This window comes from Bubalus bubalis, chromosome 2, assembly GCF_019923935.1.
Source record: "Bubalus bubalis isolate 160015118507 breed Murrah chromosome 2, NDDB_SH_1, whole genome shotgun sequence".
Lineage (NCBI taxonomy): Eukaryota > Metazoa > Chordata > Mammalia > Artiodactyla > Bovidae > Bubalus > Bubalus bubalis.
The window spans coordinates 137,042,719-137,070,495 of NC_059158.1; the positions used below are offsets into that span (position 1 = coordinate 137,042,719).

The window sequence follows — 27,777 nt, forward strand, 5'->3', positions numbered from 1 at the left end:
AATGACTGGTAGCGTATTGCAGCTATGAGAAAGTCTGAAGTACCATCAACACAATCTGCCTTCCCTCAGGATGACAATTCCTCAACCGCCTCGTGTGACTAACCAAAATCTAGAAATCAAAAAAACATTTGCCAAAGCCTGTAGGGAGAGAAATTCCATTAATTTATATTGAGTATGTGCTAGAACAAAATATAAAAATTTTAAATAAAAATGGGATCAATGTTACTGACTTTTCCTTCTGCCTCAGGCTCCCATATGGCTCTGCAAGGCACTGTTACTGTCCTTACAAAATTTTGATACTTTGTCCATCATTAATTTTTGCCTTGATTTTGATTTCGTTAAAAAAATATTGCATTGAAATATTAATTTTGATTATTGAGTCTTTGGAACCCTATAAATAACACATCTGAGGGAAGTCCCTCATTTGCTTAACCCTAGACCCACCCCTGGTTAGAAGGGAATATCTCATTTTCATTGTACCCTTTTCCTAACAGAACTTCCAGACACCTCAGCCATATTACCCACACCCATGAGCAGCTGAATGATACAGAGACCAGTGGAGAGAGATGGAGTTGGCCAACTTCTTGTGAAGCAGAAGGTCTCTGACGATCATCTTACCTCTCGGTGCCAAACTGGATTAGTGGTGTTACTGATGATAGTAGACCTCCTCTCCTGCCCATGGTGGGCACAGGTGGGGAAACTGCTCTTCTTCCCTGGCTGAATGGACATCTTAAGATAAGGGTCAGGATTGAAGAACATCCCTTTCTTTAGCCCAACTGCCCTAAGGTCTTTAAAGAAAGAAAGAGAGGAGGAAGAAGGGAAGGAAAGAGAGAGGGAGAGGAAAGGGACAGAAGATAAGAGATTCATATGTTCTGATTAGAACAAGCAGATCAATGGCAATTCATTCTTAAATAATTACACAGGAAACTCTAAACAGAAACTATTCAGCAAAACAATAACAAAATTAATCACTCTATGATTGCTTAGATAAGTGAGGGCAAGTAGGTTATGACTAACTCCAGCAAAGGGTCCTCTAACAGGCTGCAGAATGAAGCCAAACTTGTATCACCACCTTCAGTTCAGTTAAGTCGCTCAGTCGTGTCCGACTCTTTGCGACCCATGAATTGCAGCATGCCAGGCCTCCCTGTCCATCACCAACTCCCGGAGTTCACTCAAACTCACATCCATTGAGTCAGTGATACCATCCAGCCATCTCGTCCTCTGTCGTCCCCTTTTCCTCCTGCCTCCAATCCCTCCCAGCATCAGAGTCTTTTCCAATGAGTCAACTCTTCGCATGAGGTGGCCAAAGTACTGGAGTTTCAGCTTTAGCATCATTCCTTCCAAAGAACACTTGATTCTAATTTTGATTAGAATTAGTACCATTTTGATTCTAATATGTGCATCTTCACCACCTTTTTCTATGTAGCTTAGCAACCAGTACTTCACACAATGTCTTAAGAGAAATCCTTAGTAAATACTGTATTTAAAAAGAAAACCAATATGTCCTTTCATGAGATAAAAGTGAATCTTCTACATAAATATATGAAATGTAGAGACTTAAGTTTAATTGGGGATGAAACTTCAGAGCACACATTCAGCTGTACCATATGTAAAATGCCATATATATTCTACAAATGAATGTTAGATGAAAAAGAGAGACCAGCAGTATTTCTAAAATTTGATTGCTATCTGCTACATTAAATAACTGTGAGGTTATTTTTTCAGTAGTCTGTTAAATAACTTAAATATTTGTTAAAAGTCCCATAACTCATCTTAGATTCACCAGTTGTTATTTCACACAATATGAGCTGCTAAAATTTCTGACTAACGTCTGGTTAGTGAAGAGACTAACACTTTTTAAAATGGCCAAGCTACAGGACGCAAAAATGTCAGGAAATAAAGCTGGCTTCACAGGATCCCCAATGCCTTTCTGAGAATATCAGTCAGGATAAGGTTGGCTTGAGAGCTAAGTGTTCTTGAAAGCTTCTGGAGAAGAGACAGTTTCTAGGTAACTTTATACAGTTATGATCAGTGTAGGGAAGTCCTGACCACTGATTCAGAAAAAGAATTATGTGGATAGGCTCTGAACCCTCAAAGACCTTGTGTGTGTGTGCTAAGTTGCTTCAGTGGCATCTGATGCTTTGCGACCCTATGGACTGTAGCCTGCTGGATTCCTATGTCCATGGGATTCTCCAGGCAAGAATACCGGAGTGGGTTGCCATGCCCTCCTCCAGAGGATTTTCCCAGCCCAAGGATCAAACCCAGATCTCCTGCATTGCAGGTAAATTCTTCACCATTTGAACTACCCAGGAAGCCCCCAGGGTATGTCTCCTGCATTGACAGGAGTGGGCTCTTGACCACTGAGCCCCCTAGGAAGCCCCTCAAAGACCTCTGAATGACCCGAATCAGCTGGGGAAGAGACCCTGTAGAGTAAGTTCACACTTTTTAAAAGGTCACCAGGGTCATCCTACTTAAGTCCACCATTCCTGAAACACAAAGTCTTTCTCAGAAGGACAGACTTGGCCTGGGGTTTCCCATAGCATCATATTCTCTAAGGAGTGCTCCCTTGAAGAAGTTCACCAATGGCCAAAAAAAAAACTTGCGGCCTAGATAACATGTGATGAAAACAGACCGGGACTGTTTAATGTCTCATAACTGGCAGCAGAGGGAGGCAGTCTAACACGTCAGAAAAGATTGAAAAACTCAACCAAGAGGACCTTATGCTAAGAACACTGCAAAGATAGTAAGATCTTTGATCTAAAAGCCCATGAGAGAAGGGAAAGATTGAGCAAAGAACTAGACAGGTACTTCAGAGAAGCTGCTGTAATCTCATTAGCCTCATGGATCCCATCTCTGGAAAGTCCTACTATGAAATCATTATTAATACAATGCTTGTATTTTACAGTCAATCTAATAATGCTACATGTTTTCACTTGGTTTTATTTGGTAATTTTGAGAAAAAATACAATTTGAATATTTTCTTATCCTTATTGTTGGGCTTGCTTCAGACTCAAAGACAAAGGAATGATATTCTTTAGCTGTTAAAGGGATTTTTACTTCTCAAGAAGGGATTTCTTTGCAGTAAACAAGTACATGTACAGAAATGGCTGTCATGAAGTCTGACAGAGCTAAATTATTCATGCAAAACACTCCTTTGAAGAAATAGCATCCACCAGAAGATTAAGCCACAGCGATGAAAGATGTCACTGTTAACCTTTTCTACAAGAGACACTATACAAATAAGTCTTCATTAATAAACATAATAAACTACCAGTTATTTGTACTCTGATTATACAGTTCACTTTATCCATATCTTGACTTCCTCTTTTATGTTTTACATATTTTATTGCTCATAAATATGCATAACACCTAATAGATTAAAGAAGGACTCACAGTCACAAAGGTATGACAGGTTAAATATCTTTAACTGCTTACTTAGAGAAGAGCTTTAAGACTTTCATCAAAAAACAGTTTTTGCTTTATCTGTAGAGTTCAATTATTTGTGTCCCTATTTATTCACAGATAATCAAGAGCAGAATATTTGCAGAAAGATATTCTACAGAGCTTAAATGCTCTCCATAAAGACTGTCATCCACTGTCAATATGCTACACCAGATGAATTATTTAGAATTACCTTTATAAAATTGCTTTCATCTTCTATACTTTTTAGACATTTCTGTATATCATCTGCAAATACTTGATCACACAGTAGGAAATAAAACAGATTTTAGATAGCCAGCCTCCATGTGTACTGCGGTGGATGTTGGAAAAAGTTGTATATAAAGAAAAAGCATCTGGCTATGCCCCAAAGCTTATTTTCTGCTTTTCAGGAAAATGTCTTGGGATTTTTAGCTCTCATCTGGTCATTTTCAAATAGTGGGTTAATTAACATTCCCTCTGTGGTCAAAATCAATATGTGTGTGTCATGTTCACAAAAATATTGATCACTTGAAAGCTCAGAGCAATTATTCTAAAATAAGAAAACTGTGGTATGGGTAGACTAAGTTTTCTGGGCCATGGAGGTTTGGGAAGCTGTTCCTTATCTGTAAAATAAGGATTCATTTTTGTTCCTGCAACCCACCTGCACCCCTCCGCTAGAACCCTTAAGTACAGGTAGCCAACTAAAATATATTCAAAAGAAAGATAAGGGGGGTGAGGAGTTTATCACAGGCTGTGGTATACTTAGATTTTTAAAACCCTGAGGGTTCCAATGAAAATATATCTACTGGTCAAATTTGAACTATTTATAGCCTCTGAGATTTGCCAGAGAACCAAACCAAAAAGGTAGTCATGGTAAGTAACTTCATATGGGGAGGAAAAGGAACATGCTAGATCAGAAATGGATACTACAATGGCCTTGGGCCAGAAATGAGCTAACACATGAGCTTACATCATACATGATAATCATGCATCCATGGATGCGTGTTTTCAAGATCAGCCTCCTAACTTTCACTATTAAAAATGTCAATTTTCGTGAATAACATTTTCTGCAGTGAACAAAAAGTGAATCTACTGATAATTTAAATTTCAGAAGTACTACACCAATGGAAAAAAAATGAAAACAGACATGGTGACAGACATCTGTTAGAATTTATCTTACATGTGCTGCAGTACAGTTGTCTGTTTCAAAAGTCCATTTCAAATATTGATTTCCTTAGAGTAATCAGTAGTCATGTATGGATGTGAGAGTTGGACTATAAAGAAAGCTGCTGCTGCAAGCCGAAGAATTGATGCTTTTGAACTGTGGTGTTGGAGAAAACGCTTGCGAGTCCCTTGGACTGCAAGATCAAACCAGTCCATCCTAAAGGAAATCAGTCCTGACTATTCATTGGAAGGAATGATGCTGAAACTGAAACTCCAATACTTTGGCTACCTGAAGAACTAACTCATTTGAAAAGACCCTGATGCTGGGAAAGACTGAAGGCTGGAGGAGAACGGGATGCCAGAGGATGAGATGGTTGGATGGCATCACCAACTCGATGGACATGAGTTTGGGTAAGCTCCAGGAGTTGGTGATGGACAGGGAAGCCTGGCGTGCTGCAGTCCATGGGGTCACAAAGAGTTGGACATGACTAAGCGACTGAACTGAACTGAGAGTACACTTCACCTTTGTTGTTGTTGCACAGTTGCTAAGTTGTGTCCTACTCTTTGCAAACCCATGCACTGCAGCATGCCAGGCTCCCCTGTCCTCCACTATCTTCTGGAGTTTGCTCAAATTCATGTCCACTGAATCAGTGATGCTATATAACCATCTCATCCTCTGCCACACAATTCTCCTTTTGTGTTCAGTCTTTCCAGCATCAAGGTCTTTTCGGCTGTCAGCATCAGGTGGCCCAAGTATTGGAGCTTCAGCTTCAGCAACAGTCTTTCCGATGAATACTAAATGTTGATCTCCTTTAGGATTGACTGGTTTGATTTTGCAGTCCAGAGGAAACTCAGGAGTCTTCTCTACCAACACAATTCAAAAGCATTAATTTTTTGGTGCTCAGTGCTCTTTATGGTCAAACTTTCACATGATGACAGGAAAAACCATAGCTTTAACTATACAGACTTTTGTCAGCAAATTGACATCCCTGCTTTTTAGTATGTCAGTTATAACTTTCCTTCCAAGGAGCAAGCATCTTTTAATTTCACGGCTGCAGTCACAGTCCACAGTCATTTTGGTGATCAAGAAAATAAAATCTGTCACTGCTTCCACTTTACCCCTCTATTTGACATGAAGTGATGGGACTAGGGATAGGATTGTCTTCACGACCCAGATTATCATGATGGTGTGATCACTCACCTAGAGCCAGACATCCTGGAATGCAAAGTCAACTGGGCTTTAGGAAGCATCACTACAAACAAAGCTAGTGAAGGTGATGGATTTCAGCTGAGTTATTTCAAATCCTAAATGATGATGCTGTTGAAGTGCTGCACTCAATATGTCAGCAAATTTGGAAAACACAGCAGTGGCCACAGGACTGGAAAAGGTCAGGTTTCATTCCAATCCCAAAGAAAGTCAATGATAAAGAATGCTCAAACTACCATACAATTGCACTTATCTCACATGCTAGGAAAGTCATGCTCAAAATTCTCCAAGCCGGGCTTCAACAGTACATGAACAGTGAACTTCCAGATGTTCAAGATGGAATTAGAAAAGGCAGAGGAACCAGATATCAAATCGCCAACATCCACTGGATCACTGAAAAAGCAAGGAAGCTGTAGAAAAACATCTAGCTCTGCTTTATTGACTATGCCAAAGCCTTTGACTGTGTGGGTCACAACAAACTGTGGAAAATTCTTCAAGAGATGGGAATACCAGACCACCTGATCTGTCTCCTGAGAAAGCTGTATGCAGGTCAAGAAGCAACAGTTAGAACCAGACATGGAACAACAGACTGTTTTCAAATCGGGAAAGGAGGATGTCAAGGCTATTTATTGTCATCCTGCTTATTTAACTTATATGCAGAGTGCATCCTGAGAAATGCTGGACTGGATGAAGCACAAGCTGGAATCAAGATTGCCAGGAGAAATATCAATAACCTCAGATATGCAGATGACACCACCCTTATGGCAGAAAGTGAAGAAGAACTAAAGAGCCTCTTGATGAAAGTGAAAGAGGAGAGTGAAAAAGTCGGCTTAAAGCTCAACATTCAGAAAACTACGATCATGGCATCCGGTCCCATCACTTCATGGCAAATAGATGGGGAAACAGTGGGAACAGTGGCAGGCTTTATTTTTGGGGGCTCCAAAATCACTGCTGATGATGACTGCAGCCATGAAATTAAAAGATGCTTGCTCCTTGGAAGAAAAGTTATGACCAACCTAGACAGCATATTAGAAAGCAGAGACATTACTTTGCCAACAAAGGTCCATCTAGTCAAAGCTATGGTTTTTCCAGTAGTCATGTATGGATGTGAGAGTTTGACTATGAAGAAAGCTGAGCGCCGAAGAATTGATGCTTTTGAACTGTGGTGTTGGAGAAGACTCTTGAGAGTCCCGTGGACTGCAAGGAGATCTAACCAGTCCATCCTAAAGGAAATCAGTCCTGAATATTCATTGGAAGGACTGATGCTGAAGCTGAAACTCCAATACTTTGGCAACTGATGCAAAGAACTTACTCATTTGAAAAGACCCTGATGCTGGGAAAGACCGAAGGCAGGAAGAGAAGGGGATGACAGAGGATGAGACGGTTGGAGATGGCATCACTGCCTCAGTGGACATGAGTTTGAGTAAACTCCAGGAGTTGGTGATGGGAGGCCTGGCATGCTGCAGTTCATGGGGCCGCAAAGAGTCAGACACGACTGAGCGACTGAACTGAACTGATGGGACCAGATGCCATGATCGTAGTTTTTTGAGTGCTGAGTTTCAACCCAGCTTTTTCCTCTCTCCTCTTTTACCCTCTTTCATCAAAAGGTTCTTCAGTTTTTCTTCACATCCTGCCATAAGAATGGTGTTATCTGCATATTTGAGGATGTTCATATTTCTCCCAGAAATCTGAGTTCCAGCTTGTGAGTCATCCAGCTTGGTATTTTGAATTATGTACTCTGAATATAAGTTAAATAAGCAGGGTGACAATATATAGCCGTGTCATACTCCTTCCCCGATTTTGAACCAGTCCATTTTTCTATGTCCGGTTTTAACTGTTGCTTCTTTACAGGTTTCCTAGGAGATGGGTAAGGTGGTCTGGTATTCCCATCTTTTTAAGAATTTTCCACAGATTCTTGTGATCCACATAGTCAAAGGCTTTAGCATAGTCAGTGAAGCAGAAATAGATGTTTTTCTAGAACTCCCTTGCTTTCTCCATGATCCAATGAATGTTGGCAAGTTGAACTCTGGTTCCTCTGTCTTTTTGAAACCCGGGTTATACATCTGGGTCATGCATTGCTGAAGCCTAGCTTGAAGGATTTTGAGCAGAACCTTGCTAGCATGTGAAATGAGTGCAATTGTAGGCTACTTCATACATTCTTTGGCATGCCCTTCTTTGGGATTGGAATGAAAACTTTTCCAGTCCTGTGGCCACTGCTGAATTTTCCAAATTTGTTGACATACTGAGTGCAGGATTTTAACATCATCATCTTTTAGGATTTGAAATAGCTCAACTGGAATTCCATCATTTCCACTAGCTTTGTTTGCAGTAACGTTTCCTAAGGCCCATTTGACTTCACACTCCAGGATGTCCAGTTTTAGGTGAGTGCCCACACTATTGTGGTTATCTGAGTCTTTAGGATCTTTCTTGTATAGTTCATTTGTGTATTCTTGTAACCTCTTCTTCATCTCTTCTGCCTCTGTTAGGTGCTTACTGTTTCTGTCCTTTATTGTGCCCATCTTTGCATGAAATGTCCCCTTGGTACTTCCAATTTTCTTGAAGAGATCACTAGTCCTTCCCATTCTGCTGTTTTCCTTTATTTATTTGCATTGTTCATTTAAGAAGGCCTTCATGTCTCTCCTTGATATTCTCTGAAACTCTGCATTCGGTTGGGTGTATCTTTCCCTTTCTCCCTTGCCTTTTGTTTTTCTTCTTTCCTCAGCTATTTGTAAAGTCTGCTTAGACAGCCACTTTGTCTTTTTGCATTTCTTTTTCTTTGAGATGGTTTTGGTCACTGCCACCCGTACAATGTTACACACATGCATCCATGGTTCTCTGGGTACTTTGTTTACTGGATCTAATCCCTTGAATCTGTTCGTCACCTCCACTGTATAATAAGGGATTTGATCTAGGTCATACCTGAGTAGCCTAGTGGTTTCCCCTACTTTCTTCAATTTAAGCCTGAATTTTGCAATAAGGAGCTTAAGATCGGAGGCATAGTCAGCTCCAGGTCTTGTTTTTGCTGACAGTATAGAGCTTCTCCAACTTCAGCTGCAAAGAACATAAATATCTCATTTTGGTATTGATCATCTGGTGATAGCCATGTATAGAGTTGTCTCCTGGGTGGTTGGAAAAGGATGTTTGTTATGATCAGCATGTTTTCTTGACAAAACTCTGTTAGCCTTTGCCCTGGTTCATTTTGTACTCCAAGCCCAAACTTGCCTGTTTTTCCAGATATCTCCTAACTTTTGCATTCCAATCCCCTATGATGAAAAGGACATCTTTCTTTGGTGTTAGTTCTAGATGGTCTTGTAGATCTTCATAGAACTGGTCAACTTCAACTTTTTTGGCATCAGTGGCTGGGGCACAGACTTGAATTACTGTGATGTTGAATATTTTGACTTGGAAATGAACTGAGATCATGCTGTTGTTCTTGCAGTTGCACCCAGGTACTGCATTTTGAACTCTTTTGTTGACCATAAGGGTTACTCCATTTCTTCTAAGGGATTCTTGCCCACAGTAGTAGATATAATGGTCATCTGAATTAAATTTGCCCGTTCCCATCCACTTTAGTTCACTGATTCCTAAGATGTTGATGTTCACTCTTGCCATCTCTTGCCTGACTATGCCCAATTTACCTGGATTCATGGATCTAACATTCCAGCTTCCTGTGCAATATTGTTCTTTACAGCATCAGACTTTACTTTCCCTACCAGACATATCCCCAAATGAGCACCATTTCTGCTTTGTCCCCAGCCACTTCATTCTTTATTGAGCTCTTAGTAATTGCCATCCGCTCTTCTCCAGTAGCATATTGGACACCTTCCGACCTGGGGGCAGGGGGACTCATCTTCCAGTGTTGTATCTTTTTGTCTTTTCATTCAGTCCATGGAGTTCTCACGGCAAGAATACTGGAGTAGGGTGCGGTTTCCCCTTCCAGTGGACCACATTTTGTCAAAGCTCTTCACTATGACCCATACATCTTTGGTGGCCCTGCACAGCATGGCTCATAGCTTCATTTCACAAGCCCTATGGCCACAAGGCTGTGATCGTGAAGGGGATTCTTGGCCTTTTAAAACTGCCAATCAATTTTTTTTTTAAATCATTGGCTTTCAAACGTCTTTTGACAGTAACACCTGCATGACATCCATTATACTGAAACTCATTTTACACATATACATGTGTGTATATTTTGTGTGTGAACATTTTCAGTTTGTAGAAACTGGTGTCCTATGAAATACATTTCCCTTTGGTGTTTAAACTCTAATTTTTTCTATTCTTTTTTTAATTGCTAGTTTCAACTAAATTAATCTTATAAACCACAAATGAATTCCAACTCACAAGCTGAAAAGCAGTGCTTTAGTTGTATGATAAATATACAACCATCAGAATATTTTACTAACCAGAAAATAAACAACAAAATATTGTCTTCTCCATTTTCCAATATTTATATGTATTTCTCCATAGAAATAGGAGTATCTCTTGGGTTTTTTTATCCCTTGTCTCTAAATTTTTCCTTTCTCTAAATGAGGTAAACACAAATTGTTTTATCAAAGCTCTATAGTGGGATGAGCACATATTGCATTACAGTTTTTCTTAAGTAACAGTCTTTTTATCACCAGAAAACTTCCTAGAAGAAATAATTTCTGAGTATATACCAATAATTTAATTTTACCTTGGTAAGAAATATGCTTGAATTTCCAGAAATATTACAAAAAATACTTTGCATATTATATTTAAGAGTTCTACAGAAAGAAGCAACTGTTCCTAAGTTTGAATTGCACACTTTCACACTGGACATAGTGTTTAAAGATATCCTTACCTGACAAAGTAAAGCTAACAAGCTTCCGAGAATGCTGATTTCCTGAAGCCCCTCCTTCCATGCCTTCTGCCCCCATCTGCAGAGAAAAAAACACATATCTGAAGTTTCAGTGGAATATAATATCTTCCTAGGGAACCACATATGTTTGCAAATATGATTATTTTTGTATCAAACATGTATTGTAGTACATGACTTCATTTGCTACAAAACTTGGAATCAACACACAAAAGCAAATTCTCAAAAGAGGTCATACCTAAATGTAATCTTTACCCAAAATGTAACCAACATGAACTTTTAAATTCCCTGGAATAGGAATCAACCTACTTTATGTCTTTTTATTTCTTTGATAAGAATATAGTTGATATGTAGTCAAGGTACTTATATTGCTATTATAGTATTAAAACATGCCCTTAAGTTAAAAATCAAACATCAGATTTCTTCCAATTAGGAAAGCCTAGACTAAACAGGTGATTTATATCAAATTCATTCATGTAGAGGTAGAATTATCTCCTCCTGCTAAATATTTCTGAGTAAGCATGTGGATGTCCCATCGCCCTCATAGGCTCCTCTTTTATTACGCTACTGGCATATGACACATGCTCTTACAATTAGCAACAATAAGAACTTGCAATCCTATTGTATTATTATCGCAGTGTAAAGCTTTTCCTAAAAGCTTCTGAGTAAGTTACATCTCACTCATTTATAGACCATGGAGCAGATTTAAGTCTTTCTCTCAATTCATATAATTAGTGCTCAACTTGTGGTTAAAAAAAAAAAAAGGAAAAAATTTTTTAGGAAAAAAAGTTTTCGTGGTTCTTTAAATAGAAGTCTGCAATACTGTAAGAAACAGAACTGAAGGCAGAATATATTTTGAATCGTTAAGAAATAGAAACCACATTTTAAACCCTTCCATCTTATCTTTGTGGCACTCCCCACCTCCTTTAAAAATCATACATTACCAAGAAATAAAACTTTCACTAATCTAAGCAAAGTTGAGGAACTTGAAACTAAATTCCATTCAAATAATGAAAAATAGATTTCTACTTTCTTTGTGCTTTATGTACTTAGTCACTCAGTCTTGTCCAACTCCTTGTGATCCCATAAACTGTAGCCCACCAGGCTCCTCTGTCCGTGGGATATCCCAAGCAAGAATACTAGAGTGGGTTGCCATTTCCTTCTCCAGGGGATCTTCCCTACCCAGGGATCAAACCCAGGTCTCCTGCACTATAGGTAGATTCTTTACCATCTGAGCCACCAGGGAAGCTTCGAATATAACTAAAAACTCTCCACTAGGTAATTCTAGCCAGTTAGTTTCACCTCTGACTTTCTTTCCCTTTTTGGGAGGGCTGTGGTGGGTCTTCCTTGTGGCCACAGGCTTCTCCTATTGGGAAGCATAGTCTGTAGAGCTCATGAGCTCAGTAGTTGTGACTCGTGGGATCTTAGTTCCCCAACCAGGGATTGAACCTGCATCCTCTCCATTGGAAGGCAGATTCTCAAACCCTGGACCACCTGGGAAGTCCCTCATGACTACTTTCTGTACCTTAGTCAAGACTATCCTGTATGACACTTAACTACTTCCTGATTGCTTCACATGTCATTTGTAATAGACTAGAGTACCATCCAGACATCTTTCCTTCATTCCATCCAATTGCACATAGTCTTGAAAGAAGTAACTGAGAAACTCTACAGGGAAGGAAATGAGCTGCTATCCTAATCACATGGTCTCCTTTATCACACATCCTTTTGCAATGAATCAAGATTTTTAAAAAAAATTGTGTCTTCTCTGTCATGTGTACTTTGACGTCATTTTCATTCATCAGAGTACAGTGATGTGTGTCACTTGGAACAGGAAATCCTTCACTTCAGGAACAGATAAAAGCGACCATCACTCACTACCATGCATTGTTTCAATAGAATTAACAGTGTTGCTTATGAGCTTTCCTGGATTAAATCTATGAAGGGAGTTTATTTAAAATCCTCTCTCTAAACAGAGTTCAGATGTGTTTATTATTACTGATGTCACTATATCTGGTGGTCAGCTTTGGTCTTTCCTGGCTTTATTGTCATGAATGATAAAGTTGAATTCTCTGAGTATTAGCTCATATGAGCATTCACCAGAGTCCTGGTAAATGACACTGTTTGCCTATGAATTATGTGAGAATTATTTCATATTAGCCTTTTGCCAGACAGGGAACATATTTATAAGGAGAATTTAAGGGCATATTCCTTAGTTTCAATAACATCTTACAACATTTTGAGTAGGCTTTGAATGATGAGACTATGAATCTTTTCAGAGTCCCATTGATCTCAATTGGCATGAAAAGACATCATGTTTTCAGAGGGGGCACATCTCCCTGGGCAGTGTGGTCCATTTGAGGGAAGGCCATGATTTGTGAGACGCCTGGCACAGGAGGGACACGTGTTGCTGTGTCTGTCTCAGTTGTAGTCCGTACTACCTTGTTATTCACCACTTTGTAGTCCAGCAGTGTGGGGACGGTGAAGGCAGGAAAAAGCAGACAGTGATGTTGTCTGGCCAGTTTGGTGCTGTCTTTGCTGTATTTGACTTGACTAGATGGACCTTTGTTGGCAAAGTAATGTCTCTGCTTTTCAATATGCTATCTAGGTTGGTCTATTTAACCTGGGAATGATGAGTCAGATGGGTATAACACAATACAATAAACCACAGATGCTTGCTGAGAGCCAATCAACCTCCCAGTTTTAGCACCACCAAGAATTAAAATGTGGTTTCTACTGCCCAACTATTCTTTGCATCTAATTGTGGAATAATCATACTGAAAGGGGTTTGTGAATATCAATGTTGTCAGTCAATCACAATACCTACACACAGGTCATATACCTAGGTGACCATCATGCTGTCCTAGAAACCCAGTGCTCAGCCCACAGTGAAATGCCCATTGGCACAGCCTCTCAATAATGGATACAGACCCAACATCTCAAGCGGGTCAGAAGTCTATTGACCATCAATTCCATTAGTCAGTCTTTGAACCAAAATGTTCTATTATGATTGTGAGTGTTGTATCTGTGAAGCTTTTAAGCTGGTCTAAAATCTGTCTGAACCAAATTAATTATCTCCAACTGTCCACAGGCTTTGACAGAATAATCTCAATGCAAAATCAATGAAATGAGATCAATGCTCACCAGGCTGTAAGCTCCCCCTGCCATCAGTGATATCTGATCATGGAAACTGCTCAAGTCTAAGAAAATCTGAATCCAGAAAGTCATGTTTGGAAGCTATTATTTAATTTCACACACAGTTAATCTTTCAAAAGTTTTATTATAAACAGCCCCACTTTTCCAGTTTTGTATTTTTTTAGAATATTAATTACAGCGTGTTCCAGTGCTTATTACTATGTGACATGACTACAGAGTTTCTAGTCAACAATTGTTATCCTCTCTGTGAACCTTCAAAGTCTTATCTAGTAAATGTGGGTTATTTTTAATGTTCTATACTTTGTTCACTTCAACAGAAACTCTAATATAATTCAAATGTGAGCAGAGTACTTAGATACTGAAATTTTTACACATATTGTTCCCTCTATCTCAAATGTTCTTCCCTCCCCCTCTTCACCTAAGTAACTTCTATTCATCCTTCAGATTGTCCTGTAAACATGCCTTCTTCAGGGAAGCCTTCCAAGATCTTCCTGATCAGGATGAATCTTGCTAGTATATGCTCTCATAGCCTCATTTTACTGTCACTTGTAGTAATTATCACTCAAATAAATACATCTTAACTGATGTGTGTCTCGAGCCCTACCAAACAAGAGAGCTGTGTTTTTGCTTATCATTTCATTCCTAATGGTGAGTATAAGCCTGATACTTAGAGCCACCCGGTAAATACCTGTTTGAATGAATTAATGAAAGGGAAAGACTGCTTGATATGGCTTTGGTGGGTCAGACAATTTCAAAATGCCATCTGCAGAAATTACTTTCTGAATTTGAGGGAGTGAACCTGTCCACTTACCTATTTCCAAAAACACATATATCTGTAAATGTGTACACACACATATATAATATTATGAAGATTTTACACTATGGGAATTGATATTTTTCTTCTGAATTTTCATGAACTGATTCTTATTAATGACTTATAAGAACTGCAATGATTTACATATCTTGGACTCTAAGAATCTCCCCAAACTATCTAAGTCCACGTGTGCTCAGTCACTTCAGTCATGTCCAATTCTTTGTGACCCTATGGACTGTATGTTGCCCGTCAAGCTCCTCTGTCCATGGGATTCTCTAGGCAAGAGTAATGGAATGGGTCATCATTTCCTCCCCCAGGTGATCTTCCCGACCCAGGGATCAAATCCATGTCTCTTATGTCTCCTATAATGCCAGGCGGGTTCCTTACCACTAGTGCCACCTGGGACAGCTATCTCAATCCAACCATCCATATACAATGGAATACATTTTGTGAAACTGTTAGATTCTAACGTTAGTTGGGGAAGTGAAAAATCACAAAATTGTGATAAGTAATTCTTAAGAAAGTACCATATTGGAAATGGATATACTCTCCTTCGTAAGTCCAACACAATCAGTTTCCTCCAAAGCTAAACTAGATATCTGCTTTCTTAATTGAGGACTGGTAAAGAGGTTGGCTTCTGTTGAGTAGCCATACTGAAAATATGTGTGGTACCTGTAGGCGCTAGAGCTCAACTCAGCATCAAGAGGGATTTGGCACTAAGACCTTCCAAAGGAATAGCACATTCACAATCCCCATCTCACACTCTCTTTGTGGTGAAGCTTGCTAAGCTGACTGGCAGGTAGACTCACTCACTATTTAAATTGCTTTTTTTCCTCTCTTTTACCCACTGAGTTCATGGAAACTAAATTCACATAAGATGCAATGCCACCATTTCCTACCAACCAGCCACCCCAACAAAGTTTAAAAAACTTTCCATGATGGCCACTCACTAATTTATTTCATGAGAAGGTTCCCTAGAGAGTTGACTATATACAGAATTATTAATCAAGCCATATTTTCCCACTGATTTGTATTATGGAGTTAGTTAAGCCATCCTGTAAGTTATTTCCTTTCCCAAAACGGCGCCCACGCTGTTATGTGTTTCCTTTTTCATTGTTTCCCATAACCTTGCCAGAGCTGCAGAGGCAAAAATAGAAACCGAGGCCTCTGGAACTGTGGCTGGAGGAAGTGGGCATGGAGGGGCACTCACCATCACAGCTGGGTTCTTCACCGTGATGCAAGGGGTCGTGGCTCGCAGGGCTCCACTGATGCCGTGGTAGTATTTGAAACAGATTTTTATCTCGGCTGCAAGTTGATTGGAGAAGAACAATAATTTAAATGCAGAAACAAGTCCTTTGGGCCTCACCTGAGGAAATTCAACAGGCTGCTTCTAGGCAAATCACACTCAGGACTCTGAATGACCCCTCCTTTTCCAGTCAGAGGCAATAGATTATACCAAGTCTTGTTTGATTTTATAGGCTTCTCTGAAAATTTCTAAGAACAGCCCAAACATATTAGAAAAACAGTGCATAAAAACAATATCCCAAATACAGTGTAGAGATAAGAATAGAGGAGCTCCTGATGGACAAAATGTAGGTTGGATCTCTGCACCCGTTATTATTTACCCCTCACATCAGGAGGCAGAAATTCCTGTCCCCATAGTACAGATCAGGTAACTCAAACCAGGGCTCTGCAACAGCCTAGAGGTGTGGGATGGGGGGAAGGTGGTAGGGAGGTTCAGGAGGGAGAGGGCATAGGTATACCTATGGCTTACTCATGTTGATGTTTGGCAGAAATCAACACAATACTGCAAAGCAATTATCATTCAATTAAAAATAAAATAATTTTTTAAAACAGCGTTGAGGTTTGCTAATGGTCAAAGAGAAAATGACAGAGTCAGGATTCAAACCCCATCTGTTCCATTCCAAAGCCTTCACTCCTATCCTCTACAATAAAGACAGACAGCAGCTGTTATTGGAAACAGAAAGAAGCAGACTAAGAAGTATGAAGGAAACCTGTAGGTGACTCTGCAGTGAGAAAACCTGGAAACCTATATTATTTCAATTTTCTGGGACTTCCCTGGTGGTCCAGTAGTTAAGACTGTGTACTCCCAATGCAGGGGGACTGGGTTCTATCCTTGGTCAGGGAACAAGATCCCACATGCTACAACTAAGACCTGGCACATTTCAGTTCAGCCACTCAGTCATGTCCGACTTTTTGCGACACCACGGACTGCAGCACGCCAGGCTTCCCTATCCATCACCAACTCTCAGAGCTTACTCAAAATCATGTCCATTGAGTCAGTGAGGCAATCCAACCATCTCTCTGTCATCCCCTTCTCCTCCTGCCTTCAATCTTTCCCAGCATCAGGGTCTTTTCCAATGAGTCAGTTCTTCGCATCAGGTGGCCAAAGTATTTGAGTTTCAGCTTCAGCATCAGTCCTTCCAATGAATATTCAGGACTGATTTCCTTTAGGATGGACTGGTTAGATCTCCTTGTAGTCCAAAGGACTCTCAAGAGTCTTCTCCAACATCACAGTTCAAAAGCATCAATTCTTTGGCACTCAGCTTTCTTTATGGTCCAACTCTCACATCCATATATGACTACTGGAAAAACCTTACCTTTCACTAGATGAATCTTTGTTGGCAAAGTAATGTCTCTGCTTTTGAATATGCTATCTAGGTTGGTCATAACTTTCCTTCCAAGGAGTAAGTGTCTTTTAATTTCATGTCTGCAGTCACAATCTACAGTGATTTTGGAGCCCCCTAAAATGAGGCCTCTGACTGTTTCCATTGTTTCACAATCTATTTGCCATGAAGTGATGGGACCAGATGCCATGATCTTCGTTTTCTGAATGTTGAGCTTTAAGCCAACTTTTTCACTCTCCACTTTCACTTTCATCAAGAGGCTTTTTAGTTCCTCTTCACTTTCTGCCTTAAGGGCGGTGTCATCTGCATATCTGAGGTTACTGATACTTCTCCCAGCAATCTTGATTCCAGCTTGTGCTTCATCCAGCCCAGCATTTCTCATGATGTACTCTGCATATAAATTAAATGAGCAGAGTAACAATATACAGCCTTGATGTACTCCTTTCACAATTTGGAATCAGTCGTTGTCCCATGTCTGGTTCTAATTGTTGCTTCATAACCTGCATACAGATTTCTCAGGAGGAAGGTCTGGTATTCCCATTTCTTGAAGAATTTTCCACAGTTTGTTGTGATCCACACAGTCAACGGCTTGGCATAGTCAGTGAAGCAGAAGTAGATGTTTTTCTGGAACTCTCTTGCTTTTTCTATGATCCAACGGATGTTGGCAGTTTGATATCTGGTTCCTCTGCCTTTTCTAAAACCAGGTTGAACATCTGGAAGTTCTCAGTTCATGTACTGCTGAAGCCTTGCTTGGTGAATTTTGAGCATTATTTTGCTAGTTTGTGAGATGAGTACAATCGTGTGGTAGTTTGAACATTCTTTGGCATTGCGTTTCTTTGGGATTGGAATGAAAACTGATCTTTTCCAGTCCTGTGGCCACTGCTGAGTTTTCCAAATTTGCTGGCATGTTGAGTGCAGCAGCAGCATCTTTTATAATTTGAAATAGCTCAACTGAAATTTCACTACTTCCACCAGCCAACCAAAAAAAAAACCTTTTCCCCAAGTGAGTTCAATGAAGTCACTAGACAAGGATCAGACTGAGGAACCACCAGTAAATATGCATCTATATCTCCACAGGTATGTATGTGTATATATATAACTACATATATATACATATATATGTACTTGTATATATATATGTATTCATATATTATATAATTTGAACTTGATAACAAGACTACAAATGCCAATTGCTGTTTTTGGAAACTAAGTACAATTACCATGAAGCCAATGTATGTCAAAGAGTAGAACCGAGTGAAATTTTCTGTATACAGAGAGTGTGAGACACTGAAGTTTAACTGTGAGATGTCTTTTTCCCAAGGTTTCATTTAATAGAGGCAACAGTGCTGAAGGGCAGAGCCCAGAGGAGAGTCCTAGCCTACGAGAGTGGGATTCCTCTCTCAGCTGAGTCCCCTGGATTATTAAAAGGGGCCACTCAATGTGATTTTCCAAGGAAGTTAATATTGCACTGACTTTACTAACTGCAACAAATGTACGAGGGTACAGAGTATTTGGTTTGCTTATTTTAAGAAAAAGATACAACAATTAAAGAAAAATCCTATTTTAGGTCTATACAGGAATATTATATATAAAAATCTAATACTAATCTTTCCCATCAGTTAAAAAACACTAAATCTCAAAAAAAAAAAAAAAAGGTTTATTATGGGGTAAAATATAGAATCTTTCATGTACATTAATCACAATGCAGTAATTCAGAATGCAGCTGGCATTATCAAGCGAAAGCTTTTAGCCATGCCCAGCACTCTGTTAGACAGTGCGAAGGAATCAGAGAGAGGAGTCTGGTCTAGCAGGTGTTTCATGGTGCAGCTGTCAAGATGACAAAATCCAGAAGACAAACACTGAAAAGGCAGAGTACCAGGGTACAAGGGTGGAGATTGTGGAGAAGATTCGCGAGGGCATGGTGGAGTCAGAAAGGCCTCACAGAACAAACAAAATCAAACCTTCAGCTGAGAGAAACAAGGGGAGAGAGAGAGAGGAGTGAGGAGCAGCAAGCGCAGGGGACCAGGGATAAGCATGCTGGCTGGAGGGCCAGCAAGATGACCTTGGCAGGAATTCCCTGGGAACCCTAAATGACTTGACTGAGCACTAACACTGGGTTTTGATGATCTCAGAAACAGTAATAACTGTGTTCAGTTCAATTCAGTCACTCAGTCGTGCCCAAATCTTTGCAACCCCCATGGACTGCAGCACGCCAGGCTTCCCTGTACAGCGCCAACTCCCGGAGCTTGCTCAAACTCACGACCATAGAGTCAGTCATGCCATCCAACCATCTCATCCTGTGTTGTCCCCTTCTCCTCCTGCTCTCAATCTTTCCGAGCATCAGGGTCTTTTCTAAGAAGTCAGCTGTTCACATCAGGTAGCCAAAATATAGGAGCTTCAGTTTCAGCATCAGTCCTTGCAATGAATATTCAGGACTGATTTCCTTTAGGATGGACTGGTTGGATCTCCTTGCAGTCCAAGGGACTCTCAAGAGTCTTTTCCAACACCACAGTTCAGCAAATCACTCTCCCACTTATTTTCTCCAAAAATGATAGCATGTATTCTGCAAGAACAAAGCTAAGTCATACACACAAAGCCTGTCAAAGTGAAACAAGCTCTGCAAAAGGTGGGAATTCTGTGGACATGAGCTCATTAGTATCATGTTCTACATGTTGGGAAACAGCATCATGTGAATCTGCCTGCAGCAGTGCCTCACAGATCCAATCAATAGCCAGTGAGGGAGCAGTTTGTTTTTCAATAAAGAGAAGTGCATTTTTACAAGATATTTTCCCCCTGCCTCTCAAGTTAGGACACCACCTCCTCTTTTGTGAAGTTTTAACAGTCAGCTAGGTAACAGAGCTCCAGAAAAACATCTATTTCTGCTTTATTGACTATGCCAAAGCCTTTGACTGTGTGGATCACAACAAACTGTGGAAAATTCTTCAAGAGATGGGAATACCAAAGCTTCCTCCTGAGAAATCTGTATGCAGGTCAAGAAGCAACAGTTAGAACCAGACATGGAACAACAGACTAGTTCCAAATTGGGAAAGAAGTATGTCAAGGCTGTATATTGTCACCCTGCTCATTTAACATATGCAGAGTACATCATGAGAAATGCTGGGCTGGAAGAAGCACAAGCTGGAATCAAGATTGCCGGGAGAAACATCAATCACCTCAGATATGCAGATGACACCACCCTTATGGCAGAAAGCGAAGAAGAACTAAAGAGCCTCTTGATGAAAGTGAAAGAGGACAGTGAAAATGTTGGCTAAAACTCAACATTCAGAAAATGAAGATCATGGCATCTGGTCCCATCACTTCATAGCAAATAGATGGGGAAACAATGGAAACAGGACAGATCTCATTTTGGCGGGCTCCAAAATCACTGCAGATGGTGATCGCAGCCATGAAATTAAAAGACACTTGCTCCTTGGAAGAAAAGCTATGACTAACCTAGACAGCATATTCAAAAGCAGAGACATTACTTTGCCAACAAAGATTCATCTAGTCAAAGCTATGGCTTTTCCAGTAGTCATATATGAATGTGAGAGTTGGACCATAAAGAAAGCTAAGCACCGAAGAATTGATGCTTTTGAACTGTGGTGCTGGAGAAGACTCTTAAGAGTCCCTTGGACCGCAAGGAGATCCAACCAGTCCATCCTAAAGGAAATCAGTCCTGAATATTCATTGGAAGGATTGATGCTGAAGCTGCAACTCCAATACTTCGGCCACCTGATGTGAAGAACTGACTCACTGGAAAAGACCCTGATGCTGGGAAAGATTGAAGGTGGCAAGAGAAGGGAACGACAGAGGATGAGATGGTTGGATGGCATCACTGACTCAATGGACATGAGTTTGAGTAGGCTCTGGGAGTTGGTGATGGACAGGGAGGTCTGGTGTGCTGCAGTCCATGGGGCTGCAAAGAGTCAGACACGACTGAGTAACCAAACTGAACTGAGGTAAGAGACTAGGAAACTAACAGACCAAAAAAGTAGCTGCTTATTTTTGTCTGATAACCAGACCAGCTTTGCCAGATAACTCGTTTTAAGTGCTATTTTATTCCTTGGTAAAACAACAATCTCCAACCCCTGAGATAAATTATAATCCCTGAAAGTATAAGATAAACTCATTGTGAACTGTGCACTGCAGATTTTGTGGAGATGGTCACCAAAAACCACAGAACTGATAGCTTTATAATGCTTTAAGATTCGGTGTAAAGACATGGGTATTTACACAGATCACTTGTTACAAAACCAAATGCATAAGCTAGTTGCCAGGGAGAAAAACCCAGTACCAGACAGAACTAGCTGTTTGCACCTGGACTGAAACTAGCCACCTCTTTCAGCAGGACAGCAGTGAAGCCTTCTGCCCGTAAAATACAGGAGGGTTTCATGCTGAGTGGGAGGTTTCACCTTCACATGTTATGTAGTGTTTGAGGAGGTCATTCAAGATTACAAAAAATGAGGCAACCAAACAACATCCCCTCTTGAGGAAGTGAGAGCAGCATTTTGATAAATGTCTCTGAACATTTTAGTTATGAGAAGAAGTATCTGGGGAGAACACTCAAGAGGGTGGATGAGAGAAGCTGGTGTTCATGTTTCTATTTTAGCTACTATTTTTAACCTCCAACTGCAAGAGGAAACACAAAGCTATTCCTGAGAAACAGATGCAAGAACAGGTGAAAGCAAATCCAGGCATGATGACAGAGCATCAGATAAGACAGGAGCCACTGGTCACAGGGAAGAGGCTCACAGGCAGTAAAGCTGGAGGATATGAACTAAGGAGCATTCTACCTGAGAAGGGTTTCTCCACAGCCTGATGTGGCAGCTACATCACCCCTGCATGATTAAGTTACCTCAGTCGTGTCTGACTCTGTGTGACCCCATGGACTGTAGCCTTCCAGGCTCCTCTTACATGGGATTCTCCAAGCAAGAATACTGGAGTGGGTTACCATGTCTTCCTCTAGGGGATCTTCCTGACCTGAGGATTGAACCCTCATCTCTTGTGTCTCCTGCATTGCATGTGGATTCTTTACCACTAGCGCCACCATTTGGGAAACCCAACATCACCCCTAATGGCCTCAAACTCTGGAGAGGGAAATATATACATATCTTTGTACACATATTTTATGTGGTTCCTTTTGATTATAAAAGGCAAAAATATTTTCTGCCAAAAAATCACGTCATTAAACATGTTGCCTCAGAGACAGTAAGCCAGGAGAAGAGTGAGGCCTCCCACTTTAACCTAAAAGGAACTACAGTCAGGTGGGCCAGATCTCACCTCAGAGGAAACTGGCATCTTCCTCTCTCTCAGGTCCCCTCTGAACAGCTGAAGCCAGTCATGGATCATGGAAACATTTTTTGGCCCCTTTTAAAAATCTTCTGGACATGTTTATTTATAAAGTTATGAAAATAAGGTTTAGCAGCCTCTAAGCAGAGAAGGCAACGGCACCCCACTCCAGTACTCTTGCCTGGAAAATCCCATGGATGGAGGAGCCTGGTGGGCTGCAGTCCATGGGTCGCTAAGCTAAGTGACTGAGCGACTTCACTTTCTCTTTTCACTTTCATGCACTGGAGGAGGAAATGGCAACCCACTCCAGTGTTCTTGCCTGGAGAATCCCAGGGACAGCAGAGCCTGGTGGGCTGCCGTCTATGGGGTCGCACAGAGCTGGACACGACTGAAGCTACTTAGCAGCAGCAGCAGCAGCAAATGCTGATAAGACAAAGAAGCCCTCTTATTATCAAAATTTTAATTTACCAGCTTCCATAAATACAAATGAAGATGTCCCCCAGAGCAAGGACATCTCAACTCCATGTCCACCACAGATGGAAGGGTGATCACTGTCCAAAGACAACACTATGTACTTGTTGGGAGTGGTTGGGAAAGCGGAAAGAACTTAAACCTGTTCCCAAGTAAAGGAGTTTCTGTAATCGTGCCATGATGACATTGCATTTTAAAGCAATCATTCTACCACTTGTTTAAAGAAAGAATATACTTCAGAGTTTATATATAAATGAAGTATTTTTATAAAGATCAGATAAAACTGGTAAAAGTGGTTGTCTTTGGAAAGGGGAAATTGGTGACTGGGGCATGAAGTTGGGAGAGATTACTTTCATTTTTTGTGTCTTTTTAACATTATACTCTTTTCATCTGTTATCTGTTCAAAACTGATTTTTAAAAGAAATCTCAACTCAGCTACATTAACTCTAGGCATTAGTGTAAGATTCCATTTCAAGCCTTCTTTGAAAAAAAGGTTCTACAGGCCACTTTCTGCAAGAAATGATTTTGTTTCAAAGACTAGGATCTTTGAAACATCATCTACCACATTAAATACCTTCAATATTCCCTTAGGAAGTAATTAATAGCTTGCTCCTTTTTAGAAAACCTGGATTTCCCTCAAGTTTTAGAAGTTGACTATTTTGAACCATAAAGACGGATGGAAATGTCCTTCATTTAGCCATTTCTATCTCATTAAAATGGAATAATTTTTAAAAATCAAGCTAATTGCAATAATTCAGAAAACAAGATTTTAACCACTGCCTTTGTGCTTTTAATAAATTCTTAATATTATGATTCCTATTGATAGGCTCTTTTATTCAGAGGCCACAAGTTGAAAAAGAGTAAATACATTCCAATTCTCATGCTTTTGACAAAATTCACCCATAGTTCTAGTGACGTGCTCACTTGGTTATATGTTACTGCATCATCATCTCTTTACTGAGAGCAAATGCAGCCAGAAGGCTTCCCTCGTGGCTCAACGGTAAAGAGTACTAGGTGTGGAAGATGTGCTGGAGAAGGAAATGACAACCCACTCCAGTACTCCTGCCTGAGAAATCCTATGGATAGAGAAGCCTGGCAGGTTACAGTCCATGGGGTCACAAAAGAGTCAGACCAGACTTGGTGACTAAGCAACAGCATGCAGCCTGAAAGAACCAGGGCTTCCCGTGCTTAAGCTCAGAAAAACAATCTTGAATATCAAAGACAGACTGCATCAGTGAAATGTGGCACATCCTAACTGGATGAGAGAAGTCACTGGAACTAAAACATAAGTATGCTCGTAGAGCATGAAAAGAGCCAAATCTCTCTAAGGGACAAAAAGGCCCTTCTGACGTTGGTTGAAAAGGGCTTAGCAAAGGAAAAAGTTAGAGCAGGGGCTCCGACAATACAAATAAAAAGCTGAGGCTCTCCCCTTTCCCCCCACCCATTAAAAAGCCACCCACAAAGGTTCTGTTTCAAACTTGAATGCCAATCAGAGGTGAGGCTGTCACTTACACAAGCCACATGCATCCATACTGCACAGCTTCCTAATCCTATCTACTTCCCAGGGCTGAGACAGATAAGATGTGTGAAAATACTAGATAACTTATACAAATAGCAATGTTCTGTTATCATCATTAATGATCACAAAGCAGTTCAGTTCAGTACATAGCAATGTAGTTGACTATTTCTAAGCTCATACTGACCCAGGACTTAGTGAGTTCTTGAATGATGCCTGGCAAAAAGTTGGACTTAACCAAATACTTCATGATGGCTGGGGACATAATGAACAAATAAATGGAAGGGATGAAGGAAGGACAAAAAGCAGGTCTGAATGAATGAATGACCAAAGTCTATGAAAGACTACATAGAATAAAATAGATGTTCTAACATACCAAAACAATTTTTGAAACCTCTTAGATGTCAAAACTCAAGAATATACATTGCACAGGTGATCCATTCATTTTCCATGAGCATGACCTCATTTGAGGAATTCTGACAGTCTTGTGACAAGTGAGTGCACATGAAGCTGATCCTCCTCTCCAATGTCTAGGAAGGTCATTTACCTAAAATTAAACCTGTCTTTGTCCTTCAAATTCATCCCAGTGGGCCCTGTAAGTCTGGGTCACCTGCCTCCTCTGGAGGTTTGTCCAGATAAACAAAAGCCATCTTTACTTTCAGAAACAGCCTAAATAGTGCTCAAACCCAGGTTTGCCCACAAACTTAAGTCAATTTTCAGAGAATTTTACTTTACTTGGACTTCTGATTAGCTAAATATAAATGTTCTTTCTGAAGATGAAAGCAAAAGTTTTTAATGTCATAAGTTTTCAAGATCAGAGGTTGAAAACATAGATATGGTTAACCCATTCCCCAATCCGAATTTTTTTTTTTTTTTACGTTTCACATCATTATCTCCAGAGATTCATACAAAACTTCATTATGCTGGGAAGTCCCCTTAGATCTGCTCAAGCCAGACATGGAATAAAATAAAAAAAAATTGATGTCTAAAAGACACGGACTACACTTCTAAGCACTGATATAAATAACACCTGAGATTTTTACACTGAATGGATTTCAAAGGGATAGAAACGTGTCCTGGGGGAGACCCCATTCTGATGAATGAAGATAAGCTTATTCTAAAGCCAAATCTTTCTGTACTTCCTATTCACTTTCACTTTAACTTATACAGCTTTACTCAGTCCTTAAAAAGGTATTAATGAATATTTCCAGTTTCACAATCATGCTGCACAATACCCTCACTGTGTGAAGAATTGAGGTGGAAATGCTAAAGTAGTGGAGAAAACCGAAAGCATTCCCAATTCCTAACTTCAACGTCAAGCCCACTTCTGCTAAACATTATCAGTGAGATGTAAAGAAAGACATTTGTCAAGACAGAGATGCTCACTATATCCTAGTCAGCCAGGACATTACAAATCTCTAATTCACACTTCATGGAGAAAGAAAATCAATCATGGCAAGTGGGATATTCTGTAAATGGGTTTTTTTTTAATTCATAATGTTCCAAATTACAGCAGCATGTGGCACTGACCTCTTCCCAGGTGTTCACATGAGCCCCATAATGTGAATCTGCACACTCCATCAAAAGGCAATCATTCCTAGAAGTCATCAGCATTTTAGAGCAAACAGGAAGGTTTTCCCTGAAGTTCAATTGGCAGTATTTCTCAGCTAGATCAGCCTCTTAAACCCAGGGATCTTTTCAAAGGAGGAATCACATTGAAAGTAAACCCAGCTACTTCCCATTCCATTTTTTACCAGATTCTTTTATCACTTACGCTTCTCATTACTTAGAGACAGCAGCTGGACTACTGTCAGAAAGTAAAGATGAGAAATAAGGCAAAAACAAATCGCCCATAATCTCACCTCCCAGATACAACCGTTGTTCACATTTTGGTGAATCTCCGAGACTTTTTCGTACATGTTGTATTAGCTAGGAGAGGATGAGATGGTTGGACAGCATCACCGATGCAATGGACATGAGTTTGAGTAGGCTCCGGGAGTTGTTGATGGACAGGGAAGCCTGGTGTGCTTCAGTCCATGGAGTTCCAAAGAGTCGGACATGACTGAGCAACTGAACTAATGCTTCATATATCTGCTTCCCACACTCCTCACTTACTGTTACATGATGAACATTTTCTCTTAACAACTACATTACACATAAGGTTTAAAAACAAACCAGAAATTGAACTCTGAAGAAAAAAACACTCCTTATAGGGCACAAGTGGGATTAGAGAAAGCTGTGAAATGCTGACCTACCAGTAAAATGGTCAAACAAATTATCTGATGTCTTTAAAGGCAATTCAAAAATAATAGCTGTTAATATTTTAAAAGACTTTTTATATTACAGAAGTTTTACATGCTTCAAAACAGATATGCTTATAGCAGGTTTCCATTTTTAATCAAACTGACATCCAACTAGTCCATCCTAAAGGAAATCAGTCCTGAATATTCACTGGAAGAACTGATGCTGAAGCTGAAAATCGAATACTTTGGCCACCTGATGTGAATAACTGACTCATTGGAAAAGACCCTGATGCTGGGAAAGATTGAAGGCAGGAGGAGAAGGGGACAACAGAGGATGGGATAGTTGGATGGCATCACTGACTAAATGGACATGAGTTTGAGTAAGTTCTGGGAGTTAGTGATGGACAGGGAAGCCTGCTGCAGTCCATGGGGTCGCAAAGAGTCAGACATAACTGAGCAACTTAACTGAGCTGAGGTACCATTCTTAAGTACCAGTATCTCTGGTACCAGTATATTCTCTCTTTCTTATATTAAATTCCATATAGAAAACTTAATTCTTACTATGGAGTTAAACAGCTCAGAAACATTTTAAAGAGCTCAGTTTTTTCTCTACTGCAAAAAAATAAACTCTGTAAATGTAGAAGTTAACCTGGACAGACCAGTAAATCATTTATATGTATACATGTGCCTATGTGTGTATATACATATATATATATAACTATATAGAAGTACTGCACATAGGATGTGTGTTTATAAATAAATATAACATCAAATCAACTGGGTAATGGTTATTTGCAGCCAATCTCTGATGCCTAGTAAATGACCTCTATGGTAATGTGCCCCAGATTATCTCATCTACACTTGGAAAGACCAAGACCCAAAAGCAAAACTTATTCTTCTATTGGGAAAAATAATAGTGAAGTATCCTAGAGGCAAATAAAATTCTTAAATTAACTGAATCTTGAATTATCCTTTCTGCCCTTTGAAATTAATATAGTATTAATTATAAATG

The 27,777-nt window shown here is 40.0% G+C and overlaps 1 protein-coding gene across 4 annotated transcripts in view; it reads right to left on the reverse strand.

Moving 5' to 3' along the window:
• The window catches only part of HECW2 (HECT, C2 and WW domain containing E3 ubiquitin protein ligase 2), a 434,970-nt gene that overhangs the window by 136,677 nt on the left and 270,516 nt on the right, over nucleotides 1–27,777 (reverse strand). For all 4 annotated transcript variants that reach the window (XM_006078135.4, XM_044936746.2, XM_025277874.3 and 1 more), the window contains 3 exons: nucleotides 15,809–15,903; nucleotides 10,614–10,689; nucleotides 619–788 (listed from right to left, as the gene is read on the reverse strand). In XM_006078135.4, coding sequence (XP_006078197.3) covers nucleotides 619–788; nucleotides 10,614–10,689; nucleotides 15,809–15,903 — 341 coding nt within the window. The remainder of the gene's footprint in view (nucleotides 1–618; nucleotides 789–10,613; nucleotides 10,690–15,808; nucleotides 15,904–27,777) is intronic.